The sequence below is a fragment of the Lissotriton helveticus genome, chromosome 8 (assembly GCF_964261635.1).
Source record: "Lissotriton helveticus chromosome 8, aLisHel1.1, whole genome shotgun sequence".
Classification (NCBI taxonomy): Eukaryota; Metazoa; Chordata; class Amphibia; order Caudata; family Salamandridae; genus Lissotriton; species Lissotriton helveticus.
Window position 1 is genome coordinate 1532468041 of NC_136069.1, and position 19123 is coordinate 1532487163.

General features: G+C 45.3%; 1 protein-coding gene across 6 annotated transcripts in view; it reads right to left on the bottom strand.

Moving 5' to 3' along the window:
* Nucleotides 1–19123, bottom strand: part of EMSY (EMSY transcriptional repressor, BRCA2 interacting) — a 377116-nt gene that overhangs the window by 155672 nt on the left and 202321 nt on the right. For all 6 annotated transcript variants that reach the window (XM_078658523.1, XM_078658521.1, XM_078658522.1 and 3 more), the window contains exons 10-12: nt 14985–15134; nt 7323–7496; nt 2662–2801 (exon numbers count right to left, since the gene is read on the bottom strand). In XM_078658523.1, the coding sequence (XP_078514649.1) occupies nt 2662–2801; nt 7323–7496; nt 14985–15134 (464 nt within the window). The remainder of the gene's footprint in view (nt 1–2661; nt 2802–7322; nt 7497–14984; nt 15135–19123) is intronic.

Here is a 19123-nt window from a genome sequence, read left to right on the forward strand (position 1 = left end):
CACTGCTTTGGAAAAGAGGAGCCCCTAAAGGTACCTTCTCAGCCATGCTCATTGCCCAAGTATGCACCACTTTGAGGGGATGTGGGCTGCTCTGGGTCCTGAAACTACTGTGGGTATGTCTAGTAAGGAGGTCTTTGTTTACAGGATCCTGGCTTGGACACCCCTCTTAATTGCTGCTTTCTGTAAGTTGCCTTGGGACAGAGGGACTGCAGGGCTCTCAGACTTAGCCATGTCTGTACCCTTCTTAATATTCAAACATCTGGTCCACCTGAGGATGAACAAATACTCAACATTGAAGGGTTCATTTAGGGGGAGCTGGTGCACCTCAGACCTAAAACTTGTTACCCTAGGCCATGCAGACATCATGGTGCCCTTAGTGAATGAGCACACCAGTGTTAATGCCCCTGGCTGCCGTGTACGTGGCATCAAGTGGAGACCTGATATTAAAACTGCTAATAATCTCCTTCCCATCTTGTAGTAGGGTCTCTGGTAGGTATTTTAACAGCTCCTTCATCTCCTCCCAGTGATAACAATCATACATGTAGAGGAGATCACCTGGTTAACAAAACGTCATTGTGTGCTGTTCCAAATGCTACCTGCTTGCTAGTCAAATCAATTCTCTTGGATTCCTCATAAGGCAGGAAAGCCTCTCCCACACACTGAGAAGAACCCCCCCTCACCCTTTCGAGGGCCTAAAGGCGCAAGTCCAGAATTATCTGCCCCCTAAAATAAGCTGTGACATCTGGAGCTGGCTTGTATTTTTTCAGACTCTTGGTGTGACCACCCTGTCCTTTACTAGCTCCTTAAAGTTTTCTGTGGCCGACCTCAAAATGCTGTACTCAGTTTTTGACAAGTTTTCACATAAAAGCAGTACTCATACCCCCACAGTATGCAGCATGACCGGATAGTGATGCACTGCCCTCTGAATTACTCCATGGTATGCAGAGAGGTCATCAAGCGGAGATGCTTTGAGTGGGTATGGCTCCAAATTTTGGTTACCCTGAGGACCAGCTACATAGACCTCCAATGGAACACCCCGTGGTCCTAAACGTGCTCATAGGAGTCTTGGAAAAAATATGGACTAACAGGTTCCAAGTCCTTATCTTGATTTTCATGTGGGAGTGAGTGATGTGGAAGAGGTGGAGGTGTGGGTGGCAGTGGTGGGAAAAAATTAGGACTGGTGCCAGAATCTCGGACCCTATTCAGTGGCAAAGATGAATCCTGCAGCTCCTCCACGAAGTTTATGGGCATCTTTTTTAGTAGGGACTCGATGCCTGGTGTCGTGGTTCGGCAATAATCTTACCAGGTCCAGGTTGCACAAAAATCATCCTGCACATCTGCCAGCTTGCCAAAAACAGAATTATCAGAGACCTCTGACCTCACAGTAGAGTGTGGCATCACAGTCTGTCTTGTGCCGATGGCTGGGTACTTTTAGGTATTAGCTTTGGCTTCAAAAGGGGCCTTTCGGCAGCGAGGTAACTCAGTAACAGGCATGAAACAACTTGGAAGTTGGAAAACATATCCTTATGGGAGCATAGTTAAACAATTGGGAAGAATTCCCAACGTCTAGTGACACTTTAAGACTATGAGTAAACCTCTTTCTGTGTTTGAAGAAGGATTTCTGAAGAACACAAACAAGGAAACAGGTAGATTTAAAAGAAACTAGATTAACACCTTACAAAGGAATGAATGGCGAGTCATTTCTTCCCTATCTCAATTAAACACATTTTGCAGATTCAAAACCTCATCGATGCTAAATACAAGCCCAATCACAATTAAAAAGGCTGTCTTCTAACAGATGTTACAACAAAGGTTTATGTATTGCTGAAAGGGTGAAGTTACTAATTTGGAGGTAACACCACACTAAGCTGCCAAGGAGGTGAAGATTTCCAAATTGGGGAAACCCTTTCTTCAGCCCTTCTAAGTTAACTTTTATGACAAATACAGTGAAAAAAAGGTTTGCGACAGACTTTTCATGTACACTGAAAAAGAGGGCCTAAAGGAGCAGAATTATTTGCCCCCTAAAATAAGCTGTGACATCTGGAGCTGGCTTGTATTTTTTCCGACTCTTGGTGTGACCCCCTGTCCTTTACTAGCTCCTTAAAGTTTTCTGTGGCTGACCTCAAAAGGCTGTACTCAGTTTTTGACAAGTTTTCACATAAAAGCAGTACTCATACCCCCACAGTACGAAGCATGACTTGATAGTGATGCACTGCCCTCTGAATTACTCCATGGTTATTGCTATCTGAGCATTATTTTTAAAAGGAAAGCCCTTGAAAATCAGCTAATGTAGCCTGATACAGGTTGTAGTCTATGTGTAAGCAATTAAAACGTATGAATTCTAACATTTATTTTGATAGGTGTATAAGTGGCTTAAAGTGGTCTAGGATCCCATGCACAACTCTAATGTGTACAACTGACAAAGATTCTTTGATGCAGAATTGGTTTAACCATCATTAAGTGAAATAAGTGTTTAATGGATCCACACTTTAGGCAGAAAATGTTTCAATTCAATGAGGTAATCAAGTTCTATTCAATGTTGGGATGTTTCTAGAGTCCCCGATGAAGTGCAATGAATAGTTTAAAGAAGGACAACCAAAAGAGACAATCAATGAGACTACAAAACATTATTAAAAATCCTCAATGCACAACTGTACTTACGCTGGCATTTAGCAATGTTGTTACAACATTTTTGCCTTGAATGCCTTGAAAAGTAGTTGTCCCTTTTCCAGTCGTCTTTTGCACAACAATGACATTCGGCTTAGATGTCATGGGGATAGTTGTTATTTTCGTAGTGGTTCCTTAAATCAACAAAAAAAAAATCAGGAGGGCTCGGATTAAACTGAATAGTACAATTATTTGTTGCTGAGATTAAATTCCATTAAGAAAGCCAGTCTAACATTTCCAAAACAACTTCTGTAACAAATTCTCCGGAGTGTCATCCTAGCTGCCTTTTTTACCTTCACAAATTCTTTACAGCACATGCACCCACCAGGTACTCATAACTTTTTAAAGGGGTCATATTTCATCACATTGCTCATCATAGGATATGGCACAATAAATGAGACAGCTGAAAGGGGCATGAAAACAAAATGATGTGTTACAGAGTAAGACAACAAGCAGATTTTATACTAATGGTAGACTTAAATCAGTTGCATGCATGTCTATCGCATATCAGTTCTGAAGACATTTTAATGTGTGATCTTTGCTTGTGCCCATCTTTAGCTGCTCTCCAGTGATGGATGCATACGGACTAAACAAGTCTTCACTCTAAATCCCCCACTTTTGCAGGAGGAAAAAAGAACTGGCATTCTATCCCTTCAATACACTAACAGGACATTCCAATAAAATAAAAGGAAATTCAAAAAACGGTACATTGGCTAATGTTGATTCTGATGTAGGCTGTGTGCCATCTCTGCAGATTACTTATTTTGCCTTTTATTTAATTATCTTACAGACTGCGACTCAGGGAGAATATAACATTCCAGCACAGCACAGACTGGATCTGAGCACCCTATAACATATGTAGCACTTTACATATTTTATTCCCTCAGTTCCAAGAATTTGAGCACATCAGGTGATCTAAAGGGACAGGCATGCGATATCAATACATAAAGAGAACACTGTTTCCAAAACTTTACATTACTTAAGAAGCTGTCTTTGTAACTCATACAATTGTTGAACAAACGCACGCGAGAAGTGACTACTGAAAATGTACCATGAACAAGAAAGAAGCAGTGGCGAATCAACTCCTGAAAGAATGTGCAATTATTTCCCCAAGTGGGAGTACTGATGACTGGGTCATACCATTTTTTTTAAGCCAGAAGCTTGCAATCTTAAAATGTTCTTTGTTTATAAGAAATGAATTAGTTACCTGCAGTAGAGTTCTTTAGCATTGGTACCTTTGATAGACTGACATGACTTGTCCCTGGTATTTTAAATGAGTGCTATACAGTGGTAAAATTATGATAAGCCCAAAACACAGTGTTTTAGTAGTACATTCACCTCACTGAAAAGCACTGTAATTTCCGCAAATGAAGTAAATGTGCTGAATACGCCCAGTCCCCTTAAACACCACCTAGCACAATTTTTGAAGGCATATTCGTAGAATGTAACAATCAATGGGCTATGACAGGGAAGAGGTATAGTTGTCTATAGTGCAATGCTGGGAAAGCTAGCAGATATTCATATATAAAGTAAGTGGGTAGTGGGCACATTATACTGCAGTGCTTAATTTGTAAAGAATATAAGTGCATGGCCCTCCACAAGAGGCTATTGGAACTGGCGACACCTGTTGCCCCTACAGCACTGCCAAAGAGAGCACCAATACAACTACCAATCATAACATCCCAGCAACTGTGACAATTCAAACGATTACAGGCCCCCAAAGCTATAAGAATGGCTTGGGTGGCAGGTTTTAGTCATTTTTTAATACATATTGAATTACTAAACAACTGATATTGTGCTAATCTCTAAATTAGACAAACAGCGCCACTGTGTGCAGGTGCTGGTGTTGACAATTCAGTGCCGGTGCTGGGCACCGGAAACCACAGGCTCAAATTAAGCACTGGACTGAACATATTACGCAGAAAAGCCTGTCCCACAAAGGATCTGCTGCTGTATTCATATGCAGCTAGTGAGGCTTGATGTACGTGCACTTATTAGTTCAGGTTGCTGCACAGAAGAGGTCATGGGGTAGCACTCCAGCATACCGAGCCAACATTGAGGATACCTCTAGTGGAGTACACCATCACTCTTATACCAAAGGGGTCGGTTTGCGTTGTCCAACGGCAGTAAATGAAGATTAATAGCCAACATACTAGGCATTGCTTAGAGAGGGGGTGTCCAAAGTTGCTCAATTTCTTTTAATAGTCTTTAATAAGTAACATTTTGGTCATCTTCACATAGCTAGAGAGTGCTAGGCTACCTCCACAGTTAGTGAAGAGTTTGAAAAGAAGGAACGAAGGACTACTTGTATGTTGAGATGTAAGTCAGATGATGCTTTGGGTGCACACTTTGGGGTTGTCTGCAACACCACTTTATCCTTAAAGTACCAGAAAAAGACATTCTTGACAGTCAAGTCCTATACATTAATCACTCATCTGGATGAAGTCAAAACAAGCAGTAGTATAGTTTTTGAGGAGAGGAATTTAAAATCAGTTTGGTAGATTAGTTGAAACGGTGTATCATGAGCTGGCAGAGAACTGTGTTCAGTTCTCAAGGAACTGACTGCCACCTTAGAACGGGAAAAGCTCAAAACAGTCCTTTCATGTACTCTCTGATCACTTTTTGCAAGAAGAACAAATGCCTTTGAGAAGAGTGTCAGTATTTGGAGCTGGTCACCAGGTGAACGTTTTCAGAGGCATGCTTGATGTAAAACGTATGACATTATCTGATGGGGCTCAACTACAGTGGCTGAATAATTCTACTTGCACAACAGAGGCAGAAATGTTTCCACATTGTGTTTTGGAAAGGAATGGAACAGGGGCTAAGTCAAGACATCTCTGCAACCATCTAAGTGTTTGTACTTTAGCTCATCAAGCTCAAGACTCTGAGATTCAGCGATTTGTGTTCTTGATAAACACTTTGGCACTGATGCAAGGTCAGAAGTGTTGGACTCACTCAGTGAACAGTGGAGTGCTTGAAAGCCGTAGTAGACGGACGTAGCAGTACTGTGGCTGGCTTGTAATGGAGATCAGCACCAGTTTAGAGAGTTCTTCTTTGCCTGGTGCAGTTATGCGCACATTTACTTGACAAGAGATAGGGACAAATGCGCTATCCATAGAAATTCTATAGGTCTGGAGTGAAAATTCTGCTTAAATTAAATTAGTTCCTCAGAAGAGCATAGTCGAAAACAAACTCTAGGGGCGATTGCATCCCACACCACATTGATAAGTAAAATTTCCAGCACCCTCAGAGGTTCCTCTTGACGGATGTTGGTATATAGTGCTTCTAGATTCAGAGTCATTAGCTTTTCCAATGTTGGGGCAAATGTGATCCCTTCAAAAAAGCTGAGCATATCCTTTGTGTCTTGTATGTATGAAGGTATGGCTTTGACTAATGGTCTCTTTTTTTTTTTTTGTCCTCTGAGACAGGGACACGATCAGTTGTCCCGAGGTGGGTGCGGATGATTCCCCGTATGAACATTTGGTAATACGTAGAGGCATGGTACCCCGAGTTGTTTTTCTGATATGAGCTCTGCCTCCAGTCTGGTGATCCAGTTGTTCACCCTTGCTAGTCCCATCATGGGGTGTGACAACTGCTCTTATGTCAGATGCTGTACACAACCATGTTTGTGCTAGAATACCAAGTCCACCAAACTCTAAATACCCCACTTAATGCTAATCAAAATGTGAAAAATCTTCTTAATCTAGACTGGATGTTAGCCCAACAAAAATTCCCCATCATTAGTGGGCAACTGTTCCCCCCCCAGTGGAGGGATTGGTTGGGGTTATGAATAGGTGTGTTACCTTACAGAGGCTCATCTACGAGGTAGGGAAGCTTGCATGACCATGACAATATTTGGCGCCTATGGTTGCCAAAATATGATCCTATGTAATGTCTTGGAAGTACAGCTGATGAGGGGCTCTAGTGGGCCCAGTTTTGTTGTTGGTGGCGGCAGTGGATGCTAAGATAAGTTCAGGGCCGTACTGGCCATAGCGGGCACCGGGCATTTACCCGGTGGACTGCCAGGGAGGGGGTCGGTTTTGGATTCCTGGGGGGCCGTTTTTTCAGCATAGGACCCTGTAACAAAATCGGCTGAAACCAGTTCTGGCTAACAGCTCGGCCGCAACCATCCCCGATGTTCACTCTCCAACTCCTTGTAGTTGAAGTTCTTCAGAAAGTAATCTTCCTTTATATATAAAAAAAAAATTCTTGGTGAAAGCTCTTTTCCCTCGACATCAGCCCTCTATCATTCAAATTCCTTCAGGACTCTCAATGTCACGATCCTTTGATGAAAACTCAAAACATTCTCGAATATCCTCTGTGTTCCTGCTAAGCTTCCTGCCCCAAAGGCAGAAAAAAGGAATCGGAAGTTGTTGACCATGCAAAGGGGCTTCGGGGGCAGGTCCCCGACATCAAAGAGATGGTCAGACACCCAATGGTTAATGCTGCCCAGGTTAAAAACATTTTTTTTTTTTAAACACAAAGGCAATTACGGGCCCAACCACTACATGTTGTAGTGATGCGTTGCTCTAATCGCCCCCGCTCACAAGAAAAAGCCACACTAAGACATGATCTGTACAAAAAAAGCAGTTATCTACAAGCTGAACAAAACACCATAATTGAGTAGAATATCCACTACAAATTCAAAAACCTACCAGAAACAATATTGCTGCTGATTATCTTGCCTCCCAGAGAAGTCAAGGATTTGGGTACTACGGTAATAATGCTCCCACTGGTTGTTTTGACATATGTGGCACCTCCTGGTGTAGTTGCCATCCGAGCCCCAAGAGTAGAGGTGACTGCTGGCCGAGTGTAAGTCGTCTGGGTACCTATTTAAAATAAAGAAATATTTAACACAGCCAATATTGCAATGAGTATGAAATGAAAATGTACACAAATATGACAGATGCATGTATGATTTAAGAAAGGTTATTTATATGTGAGAAATGTGAGGCTCTAGGCATGGGAAAGGTAACTTTCAAAGATGGCCTTTTCCAAAATATGTATAACAAATTGGACTTCACAGTGAACTGGGCTAGTAATCAATATTTTAAAAAGTCCAAGAATTAATGTTGTAGCGGTTACATAGCTGGAGATAACAATATTAAATGTAATAATGTATCCCAATGCTCTCCTATGTAACAGCTAACCCCACTACAACGAAACCCTTCTACAGTGTCGGGAAGACCGAGCAATACATTAAGATGCTTTTAAATTCTGTGTTTATCTTGTCACATTTAAAGGTGCGCCAAAGACAGAGGTCAAATGTCAGACTATCTTCTGACAAATTGATGCTTATTATTTTAACATGGGGATTGGTGATTTTCTTTCTCTGAGGAGCTTTTAAATTACGTAACAATGTGACAATCTTGCTTGAGAACAGGGAGTGTGAAAGGAAAGTCAGTAGGATGCTTTTTTTTGCAACACATCAAAATGTAAACATCTGTTAATGAACTGTACACATTCAGAAGCTGGGAAAGCTGTAGCACATTTTTTGTAATTTTGAAATGTGCTGGAAACACATTTTAGTAGTATCAAAACAAATCAAGACACTTTATTTAGAGATGCACAAATGATAAATATTCACTGAAACGCAATTTTCACATATCATTTGTGTGTTATATAGTTTTATCAGTAAAGGTGTTAATGTAAATTTGGTGGCCATTCAAATGGAAAAGCTGCTGCCAGTAAATGACAATGGGCTACCACAATAAGTTTTAGTTGGCTAAATAAAAAAAAAACATTGGCCCACCTCATGCCTATCAGGTGGGTCGAGGACGTTTGTCATTCTGAAAATTCAGCGGGTTGTAAAACGTTTTGTAAGTCCTGTTCTAGAAGAGCAACAGTATCTCCCTGTTCACCATCTCCAAATCAGATCTGATGGCATGACACAATTAGATCTACACACTTCAATCAATCAATGACACTTATAGAGCGCGCTACATACCCGTAGGGTCTCAAGGCGCTGGGAGGGGGGGGGGGGGGGGGGGGGGTGCCGCTACTGCTCGAACAGCCAGGTCTTCAGCTTCTTCCTGAAGGAGAGGTGGTCTTGGGTCAGGCGCAGGTCGGTCGGGAGGGAGTTCCAGGTCTTGGCGGCCAGGTAGGAGAAGGACCTTCCTCCTGTAGTCGCTCTTCGGATGCGGGGGACGGCGGCGAGGGCGTGGTTGGCTGATCGGAGGTGGCGTTTGGGAGCGTAGAAGTTGACTCGGCTGTTGAGGTAGCTCGGGCCTTGGTCGTGTAGGGCTTTGTGTGCGTGGGTGAGGAGGCGGAAGGTGATTCTTTTGTTGACGGGGAGCCAGTGAAGGTCTCTCAGATGTCCGGAGATGTGGCTGGTTCGTGGGATGTCGAGGTTGAGTCTTGCTGAGGCGTTCTGGATCTGCTGGAGTCTCTTCTGGAGCTTGGCGGTGGTCCCGGCGTAGAGGGCGTTGCCGTAGTCCAGTCGGCTGGTGACGAGGGCCTGGGTGACGGTCTTCCTGGTCTCGGTGGGGATCCACCAGAAGATTTTCCGTAGCATGCGTAGGATGTTGAAGCACGCCGAGGAGACGTTGTTGACTTGCCTGGTCATGGAGAGGGAGGAGTCCAGGATGAAGCCCACTTAGCTCGTTTCCTCGGCAATGACAGCAACCATATGCTTCTCTTCATGGTAAGAACACTGTTGTTATCCACCAAATAATAATTTTATTATTTTACTAAGGACTACATCGACTCGTACATTGCAGATTTTGGCAAATAAGGGAAAATGGACGTCCCGGTGACACAAATTAACTAACTCAGACGGTCCACGATCTGTACTTATAAACAGCCTGAGAAATCTGAGAAGGAAAGGCTGGTGCCTCTACCAACAAGCCACCTTTCATGCAACACTCATAAATCTCACAAGTTTGTCTGACATCAATGCCTTAAATCATTTAAAAATACTAAGTATTAACAGCCAAACACAATAGTTGAATTGTTATGATGAGTTTAATCCTTTTAGCTGCGGCCTTGAATGTGGTAGGAGGCTGTATTCTGGTTTCCATGCATACATTACTGGTGCTAGACAACATAGAAAACAAGCATTGGCATAGCCAATACGTCTCGCCTTCGGGGACCTTGTGTTTCACGATGCAGCACATTATTCTGGGTGCTACAACATCTACTGTTGCTACTTATCTTTTGTCTTCAAATCTGTCAAGTCTCCCATGACCCATAGTTGTACTCAGGGCATCTTTAAGGGACAGGTGGAGATTCCTCGCCCCCATCCCAGGCTGTGAATTGAGGATATGAAACTAATTGACACGGAAAGAGGAAAATCCTTGGAGGTGGGCTGGTCGGGGGGGGGGGGGGGAGGGGGTGATGGCATGCCGCTCCTTCGGGGCTTATTAACCAGTGGTCTAAGGCCACAAGCAAACATGCAATACAAATACAGAGTGCAAACAGTCACACACAAAAACTTGGCTCCATACAAACGAACTGACCCAGGTGCAGAGGAACAAAACTGAGTGCACAACAAAAAGGCATCCAAAACACACAGCAGGTGCAGGGTGAAGACAAACAGTGTATGGAGGGTGATCGAGAGAGATGCCGGGCACTTTCTGCTCACAGAGCAGTGTATGTAGAGGGGCGGAGGGCAAAAGAGGTGCCAGGAATAGTGTGCATGCTCGGAGACACAAGGGAGGAACTAGGGGTGCCAGCAAACAGTGTGTCCAACAAGAGTGGGCATGGGGAAGGGGAGCCTGGAGAGTTATCACATACTGAGTGGGTACATGCAAAAGGTCAAAAGGAAGGAGAACCGAGAGGTGCCAGGCTCTGTGTGCGTGCAGAGAGATACAGGGGAGGTGGGAATATGGATGGCAGGCAGTGTGTGCATAGCTGGACAAAGGAGACAGCCAGCATAGAGAAAGACGGGCATTGAATTGTCACATAGAGGGATGAGGAGTGGAGGGGGGGTGTATGTAGCCCATAAACGCTTCAAGCTGCTATTGCCAGGGTGCCAGGCACTGAGGGCCCTCACAGGAATGCGGGGTGCGTGCTGCCTCGCCTTGAGTGTACGAATGGAGGGAATGTAGTATGTAAAGAGGTGCCAGACACCAAATTGTGGTGCATAGGTGGACAGGTAGAGAGAGGGGAAGAGAAGGGGCAGACACTGAGTGAGGAATGGGTGTCTTGTTTTTTTGCAGGCACTCACTATTGTACTGGTCTGGTGCAGTAGAACTGTGGGGGTAGTGACGTGAGAGGTGCAATGTGAGGCACTTTGTGTTCACATAGTCGAAAGCTTTCAGCCATAGAGAGTGCGCATGTAGGGAGGGGTGGTACCCATCACCTAAACTAGGAGCCAGGAAGGTAAATAAATAAATAATAATAAATAATAAATTGATACTTGTATAGCGCACTACTCACCCGCAAGGGTCTCAAGGCGCTTGTACGAATACCGCTGTGGAACCCATCCTGGCTTTCCCTGTGAGGTGTCCACTCCTGGGCACCCCCAAGGTGGAGGCCAGGCATCCTTAGCGTTGTGGGGGACGTTGTGGAGATTAAGCAAGCTATTGCCCAGAGTTGCAGAGTGGGACTCCACCATTGGAATAGGCACCGAGGCGAGAATTATCAGGTCTGTGGAATTTTTGAGCCCAAGACCCACCGAGGCGGGGAATTGAACCCTGGTCCCGGGCTAGACCTCTGCATCGGGGTCTGCCGCTCTAACCGTTGAGCCACACTTCTCCAAGTCTGTGTTCTAAGCACAATCCAAGGTAATTACGAGCCATGCTGTTTGCATGCTTGTGAGAGAGCAGTGATCCGTGCCTGCCGAGGCTCTTTCTGAGCAACACAAAGGCTTCTGGGGAATGGCACGGGGAAGGGGAAGAGGAAGAAGGGGAAGAGGAGGAGAGCCGGAGCACTCTCGTGTTTCAGGGCTGGTATCCCTTAGGAGATAAGAGCAGAGTGCAGTTTCAATCAAGAGCTGTGGGAGGTAGCAGGAAACCTGAATATGCAATTTCAAAGTTAGGCGCCGAACTGGTGGCAGTGCCAACATAACAATGGTTTCTGGGGACTGGGAGGACATGCATGCAGGGCGGGAGAGAGGCCAGAGAGGGGGGTGGCACAAATGAAGCAGTGGGGGGTGTTAAGGATAGTCTTGGCCTAGGAAAACGAGCCACAAGGGGTACTATAGACATTTTGAAAACAAGAAAGCTAGCGCCGTGTTAAAACATTAAGCGCTGCGCCAGTTTCGCTAAAAGTTAGGCGTGTTTCCGCCATAGAGAAACCTGAAGCGTGGCGGCTGTGAAGTGGATGCAATGCTGATAAGCTGCATTAAAATACAGGCGCCAAAGCTGAAGACAAGCCGATAGTGTAACACCAACAGGAAAGAAAACAAGAAGGAAAGAAAGAGACAAACGCTTGCATACAGTGCTTTTTCAGATTAAAAAAAAAGTTTGTAAACCAGTAACTATAATGGGAGAAGTGGAATGCCACATGTAATGGGGGTGATCTATTGTAAGGAACAAACAACGAAAAAGGTAAGGACACACAGCAAACATTATCCAATTAGAAGCAAAGTATTTTAAAGGACACTGACAAAAGCAAATCAAATGCTGGAGGTGGGCTGTAAGCCCACAGAGTGAATACAGCGTGTCTCGAGAGAAGGCGCATGCGCTGCCTAGGCTCGACCTAAAAATCAAAGCGCTGAAAACAGATTTTATTTAAGAGAACATGTTACAAAACAGAAAAACACTTTATAAACAATAAGCGACTGTGAAAAAGCTCAGTATCCGTGAAAACTATGCAGAATGCATCAATATTACTTCTGCACCATATTACACAATATATAAAAAAAAAACAGTTTTGAAATTTTGGACACTAAGAAAAAGTGTCGTTCAAATGTACAGTATTCTTTCCACTTAACCTTATTTTTCTTTTTGAGCATTTGCATTTCACCTTTCACTGCCTGTTATACATGAGGATCATAACAGAGGTGCAAAGGGCAACCCAGTTCGTTTCATGTAATCAATCATCTATTTAATCGTTCACGTGATTTCAATCACGTTTAGTACGAAAGCAAAAAGAGAGCATGGTCCCATGGCTCCCTCTTGTGCTAACGTATAAGAACTGTGGTTTTGGAAATACAAAGAAATTCTACGCCGAGAGAACCGGGTTTTTATTCCCTATTCCCAAGGCTACAGTGGACATTTACGGTTATTGCAGAGAATTGAGAGCAAGACTGGTTGACCTACAAGCAAAAGTGTGCAGCTATCCAAAGTGAAAACGCAAGTTACCATCCTGTACTATAAAGCTAAATTACATGTAAGTAAACTAAATCTAACCAGAATTGACATCTTTCATTGAGTCACAAATTTTCGCAACATCCACTATCAGGTACAAATCTTCAGTACATTTTATAGAGCAGTCTCCTAAATTCTGTTGCCCCTCTGCGTTGCCCAGATCTTTTTTGCCTTAATCAGAAAGACAGAAAGCCCTAGGACAAAGACAATGGTGCCTGCAGCTGTAGCTTGATGGGCTTGGTACAGAGACATGAGGTTTTCTCGACACCGAGAGAAAGGAAAGTGCCTTGACGGGGTCGGATAGCCCCAGGAACCAATGTGCAGCCAACACGCTATAAGTGAGTCTCAGAAGACACTATGCTTGGGAATCAACCGCTTAGCAAAATATTAAAGGTATGGCTCAGTGGTCAATATTCTTAGCTCGAGGGCGATTGCAATGGTCTTTCTGCTATGTGTTTGCCTTTTTATCGGGGTTTGTCTCCTGAAAGAGGAGGCAAAATGATCCTTTGGATGGCCGCGGTGGTGCCCACTGACATCTGGAATGAATCTTAGTGGGCCAGGGCCATTCCGTCAAGGGTGGGGATCTTCAGATAGCCAGTGGATTTCCACATTGGGAAGATTTAGGGCACAGCCAGATTTGGGGATACCTCGCAAGTTGTGATGCTGAAGTGCAATGGCCGATTGTACTGAGTGTCCTTGAAGAACATTTTACTTATTTTATTTTATTTTTTTTCCACCAAATAGTTGCGGATCGGGTTAGCAAACACCTTGGCCAGAATGTTCTGGCTGACAGCGGTTTCCATAGAAAATGTGCCCAGAGAGCAGTGCTTGTAAATATCCCACAGGATGGGCGGCATTGCTGTCCTACAAATGCTGCAGTGGAACAGGTATTTGGAATAGCGCAATGTTGCTTTTGCTCTTCATGAAGTTCTTATGGAGGCTTGCCAGGTCTAATGGTGTAATATTTAGAAACACACAAAAAAGCCACCTAACAATGGTTACTTTAGCTATCAGAGGGAGCCTGGAGAAAGGCTGGGTCATTTTACAAAGTCTACAAAATAGGGGTTTTGTCCTTTGGAGTTTCAGACATCTAGACTCTTCAGTCGAGGACACATGGATTACAGCCTGAAAAGTAGGAAGGACAATCTTGATTTACAAGAGCATCAGAATGAAGGAAGGAATCATCTGAAGGACAAATTTGTCTTCAGCGATTTTAATTACACACACACAAATCAACCAACCGTCTTTCTTGATCTCGATCTCTCATATCTTATTGCCCACCTCTACCCATTTTGGCCAAAAACCTATGTGACCTACTAAACCCATGAAACGGGACTTCCTGAAGTTGTGGTGCAGACTAGATAGACCCGGATTGGGAGAGGTTTCCTCGAACAGAAACACTAGTAAAACAATGAGAAACATGTTCATGTCACAACGAAAGCATTACCTACCTCATACATTCCCCTCTGGCACTTGCTCTCTTCCAAAAGAGAGCTTGAACACCCTGGGCTTTATTTAGCATCATATCAATGATTTTACAACATGCAAAACGCTGTGGAGATTTACGGGCGGAACCATACCATCTGCACAACAAAAAATGCAGACGGTCATTTTCAAATAATCTCACAAAATTTCTGAGACCCCACACAACAGATGCAAAATTATGTAGTTTACCCGCCTAGCTCAACCTTCATTTATCTCAGTGGAAAATGAACAGCAATGTGTTTTGGCGCAACCACCGTGCTAGTGCCCGCTCTCAAAAATTAGGTACATCAACTTAACCTATGTACTTTTTGTGCATATTTGTAGCTTGAGGATACCAGTACTTCAGATCTGTATTTAATTGCCCAGTACTCGTCTGAAGTAGAATTGCCTCAAAATATTCAATATTTAAGTTTCCAGATTTCCAATGGGAATTACTGCATCCCTTTGAGGTATTAACTTGTTGATCTTTTTCGTAAATCACTTGCTTCAATTTTTGTCCAAAATAGCCTTTGTTTGGCATCCAGGAAGCATCTACTCGCAGATGATATCATGCCAAGAGACCAAAGTAACTTTGCTTACCACTGGGAGTCGTTACCAGCTTAGTGGTCATCAGCGTTCCGTTGCTGCTCACCACCATGATGGGTGCATTGCTACTGCTGGGGAGGCCGCCCGCCATCGGCTTGGGAAGAATTTTACTTGGTTGCACCTGCTGAGTGATGATCTTAACACCTGCATGGAAACAAAAGCATTAACCACAATAATGAAATAGTTGAACGACAACAAACTAATTATTCAGTTATATCAGAACTGTAGATTCTCAGAACGAAACCAAATCAATACAATGACCAAATTGGCAATAATGACTGTCTCACAGCAAGAATCCGCTTTCAACTGCTCTCATGATTGTGACAATAAAAATAAAGAAAAGCCTCTGGATTCTGAGTGTCTGTCTATACAGCTTTGCATGGCTTCTCTGATGTACAGTTTTATCCGCGTTTTCCCTTGAGAGAATACGGTGTTCTCATTGGGGCTGCTAAACTATGAAAACAGCCAGGAGGTCGAGCTAAGACTAAAATTATATTCACCATGAAGGCAATTTAAGGCAAGATGAGCGGCACACATTCTGCTCATCCCTTCTTTAACAGACAACAGCACGAAACTACACATTAACATGAAACTTTATAAATGAAGTTTCTTACATGTAATCCTAGTTTTATTCCAGGGGAATCCTCATCAAAGTCATAAGCACTGAATTGTCCCTCCCACGTACGGGATCCCAGAGCACTCTGTAAAATATACCTCTATGTGTGTGCCAGCTCTTTTAAAAGACCAAAAGCACATACAGATTGAAAAGAGACTTTACAGCTTAAAAAGGATATAAATGACAAACTCACATTTAGCTTTCATTTTAAAAAAAATCTCCAATTGTAGTCATACAGTCCCTGAATTCAAAGTGACTATAAATATCAGCAACACACCACATTTTTAAAAAAAGGTTAAATAAAGGAACGTAGGGCAATGCTAGCATGTAGGCTGCACATCTAGAGCATTAAAACTGGCTATTAGGACAGAAAAGTATTTTGCATAACAAGTATGCACCCCTGCCCTGAGCGCCCAACTGTTCTGATGTCTGGATCCCCAATGTTTATCTTTATTGTGATGGCCACACACATGATCTATGTTTGCCTATGACGTAATCCGGTCTCAAGAACTGCAGTCTTGGTTGACCTGGAGGGGCACCCAAAGCACTTCCCTCTTAGTGGTAATAGGTCACTGCCTTTACGACCAGCATGAGGACGGTTTGGCAGCATATCATGCAGTGAACTATAGGAGTGAACAGGTCCTCTTTAACCCCTTCGCCGCTCGCGGTATTTCCCCGCTGTGCTGGGGGGCGGGCGCGTACAGCGCCCCCATGCTCATGACGAGGTCAGCTCGTCATGAGCCACGGCGCTCCGGTGCTCATGACGAGCTAAACTCGTCATGACCGCGCCCGTTCCAATGGAACGTTCAGCACAGCAGGGGAATCAGCCCAGTGTGCGAGCGTTCCACGGAACGGGCTCGTCATGAGCACCGGAGCGCCGTCGCTCATGACGAGCTGAGCTCGTTATGAGCATCCAAAAGGTTAACCTGTGTCACTTGGGTGAGAGACGCATACTCATTCATTCATAATTCCGCTGCTGTGTGCTCAAGTCACCCCTTGGCCTACTTTGGTTTTAAGTGGTATATCTGCGCTGAATGTACGTGTACTGGGGGCATGAATATCTGTGAATAGTACAATACATGGTAACTATGGGTTCCATTTTTAATCAATGAGGATTAGTAGAGTGCAGCTGCTTCACTATTGTGGGTCCCGAGTCACTATTGAATCATGCTGCCTGTTCTCTTATTGATCCAAAATCTAAAGGGGCGTGGTAAGCAACAAGGCCGAGTAGCCGCGTTCGCCGGAGGCTCCGGCGGCGGAATGTAATCCTGTCTGTGATCCTGCCTTCAACCCGCCATCAGCCCAGGAAACCTGTACTCACTTGCTGGGGGGGGAGCACACTGAGGAGTGCGAGACGGGTGACATATTGGAACACACTGCGGAAGCTCCAAAAAATAAATGAGTGACGCTGAACTGGAGCAGGAGCCCAACATGGCGGCGTCCCGTGGCAGATCCCACCCGCAGTAGAGAGGTGAGCCAGGGGATCCAACATCTAAGCGGCCCAATCAGGAGTGAAAGTGGTGCCACAGAGATGAGCATTGCACCCTACCAAGCTGCCCCACCTGAGCGCCCAAATTTGCTCCTTGGTCACAACAGAGACTGAAATTGCTGTCACTGGTCCGCACAGGCGATAGAGGCAGAGCAGCCAAATATGGGCCAAGAGAACAGGGTACCTCCAAAGATCCCAACAGTGTAGTGCAGGCAAAAGGGGCCATACTCCTGGGACGCTCAGGGAGGAAGACAGCGTACGCTCGCAGCAGTGCTGAGCAAGGCATGGCCCCAGTGTACAAATGGAGAGACACCATGCAGACTAGGTGGGAGAGCGACAAAGGCATAAAAGGCAGGAGGTACAAATATGAACCGAGAGGGACTCTGAATTGGAAACCACGGTCCACTGAGGCAATACTTTGAGGCCGATCCCACCAGCAGTGCAGGGGCGAGTAGGAGGATCCAACACACGTGTGACATCCTAAGGTGTGGCAGTGTCGGTTGCAGTGAAGAGATGGGCATCTTGCCCTTCTGAGAGGCCTACTTTCCACCCACGTGGTTGCTCCTCGGCCACAGCAGAGAGACCGTAGGGGCCGTCAAGGGTGCGCGCAAATGACCTGAGCTGCGCAGCCACTTGTGGGCTGAGAGAGCAGGGTCCTCCAGGGATCCACGGGGGGCTCCGCAGGAGAAAGGGGCAGCGCAGCTGAGACACCCCAGTAAGGCAACTGCGTCCATCTGGACCTGTGCTGGGTAGTGTTAATGCCCCAACACATGGACTAAGACATCCTGCCAGTCAAGTGAGAGAGGCGACCCAGACTCCGACAGAGGTAGCCGGGGAGAAAGTGGCTGTGTCCGTGATGATCTGATGGCCCAGAAGTGGAAAGCAGCGGGTACACCTGGACCCCGTAGGGTGACTGGCAGAGTGTCTCTGTGGCTGACCCGGGGGCTCTTTTCTCTGAGCCCTTCCTCACACGAAGAAGGTCCTGGGGTGCAATAAAGGCCACGGAGACCAGCGTGTTGAGACCTCTCATTCGGCTTGACAGATACCGGGGGGGCTGGGCCCTGTAGGGGACCGGGAGGAGTGACCCTAATGCTACGAGCCAGAGACCTAAATACAAGGGAATCACCCTGGGCCCTGCTGCCGAACTGAGCCAGGATACCACCGGAGCTTACAAAAAGATACAGGAGCCACTAAGTGGTGCAAGGGACTGAGCTCAGGCGAGAACTTGAGACATGAGTGACGACCCCCCCCCCGATAGGTGAGGAGAGGGGGGGGCACGCCTGAGAACCAGTGCAATGCATCCGAAACACAGAGTCCTTAAGTGACAGCGATACATGTGGGGAAGAAAAGGGTCCTGGGCGGGGTCATGGAGGAAGGAGACATACCGCTGGAAGGCTGACGCTGACAGGGCCCAAGCTGTAATCCGCACATACCCCAGAAGCCCCACAAAGAAACCCAATCTACGAGTAGCCTCCCCGAGTGCAGCCCCATTACATAAACGGGAGAGACCACAAGTCTGTACATACATCTGAACACTCTCACAATTAGACAAGTGGGCTGGAGCCTGAAATAGCATTACCAAACCATACATCACTCACTCGTATAACCACCACGAATTGGCGCCTCGACATAGGCACCCTCAATGGCCAAAGACAAGCAGCCAAAACCACTGAAACAGAGGAAAATGGATAGATATGCAAAACTCATCCCCCCCACCCCCACTCGGGGCAGCAAGTGAGAACCTACCCCTGTCAGACAATGCAAACTTCCTATAGGCGATACAGTACTCCAGAGAGGCACTGGAAGGAAGAATAGCAGCTTGGATGTAACCCTCCTACGTCAGGATCTACGCAATGTATCCTAAAGGGTGACACAGGCGGAACAACGCATATCTGAGGTTGAGGATGTATACCACACCCTTCGCAAGGAAGTCACAAGCCTCACAACCTCGCTGAAGGAGATCGCCTGGAAGGCAGATGATGCAGAAAACTGAGCGTGCAGGAATAGCCTGCGCTTGATGGCTTCCTG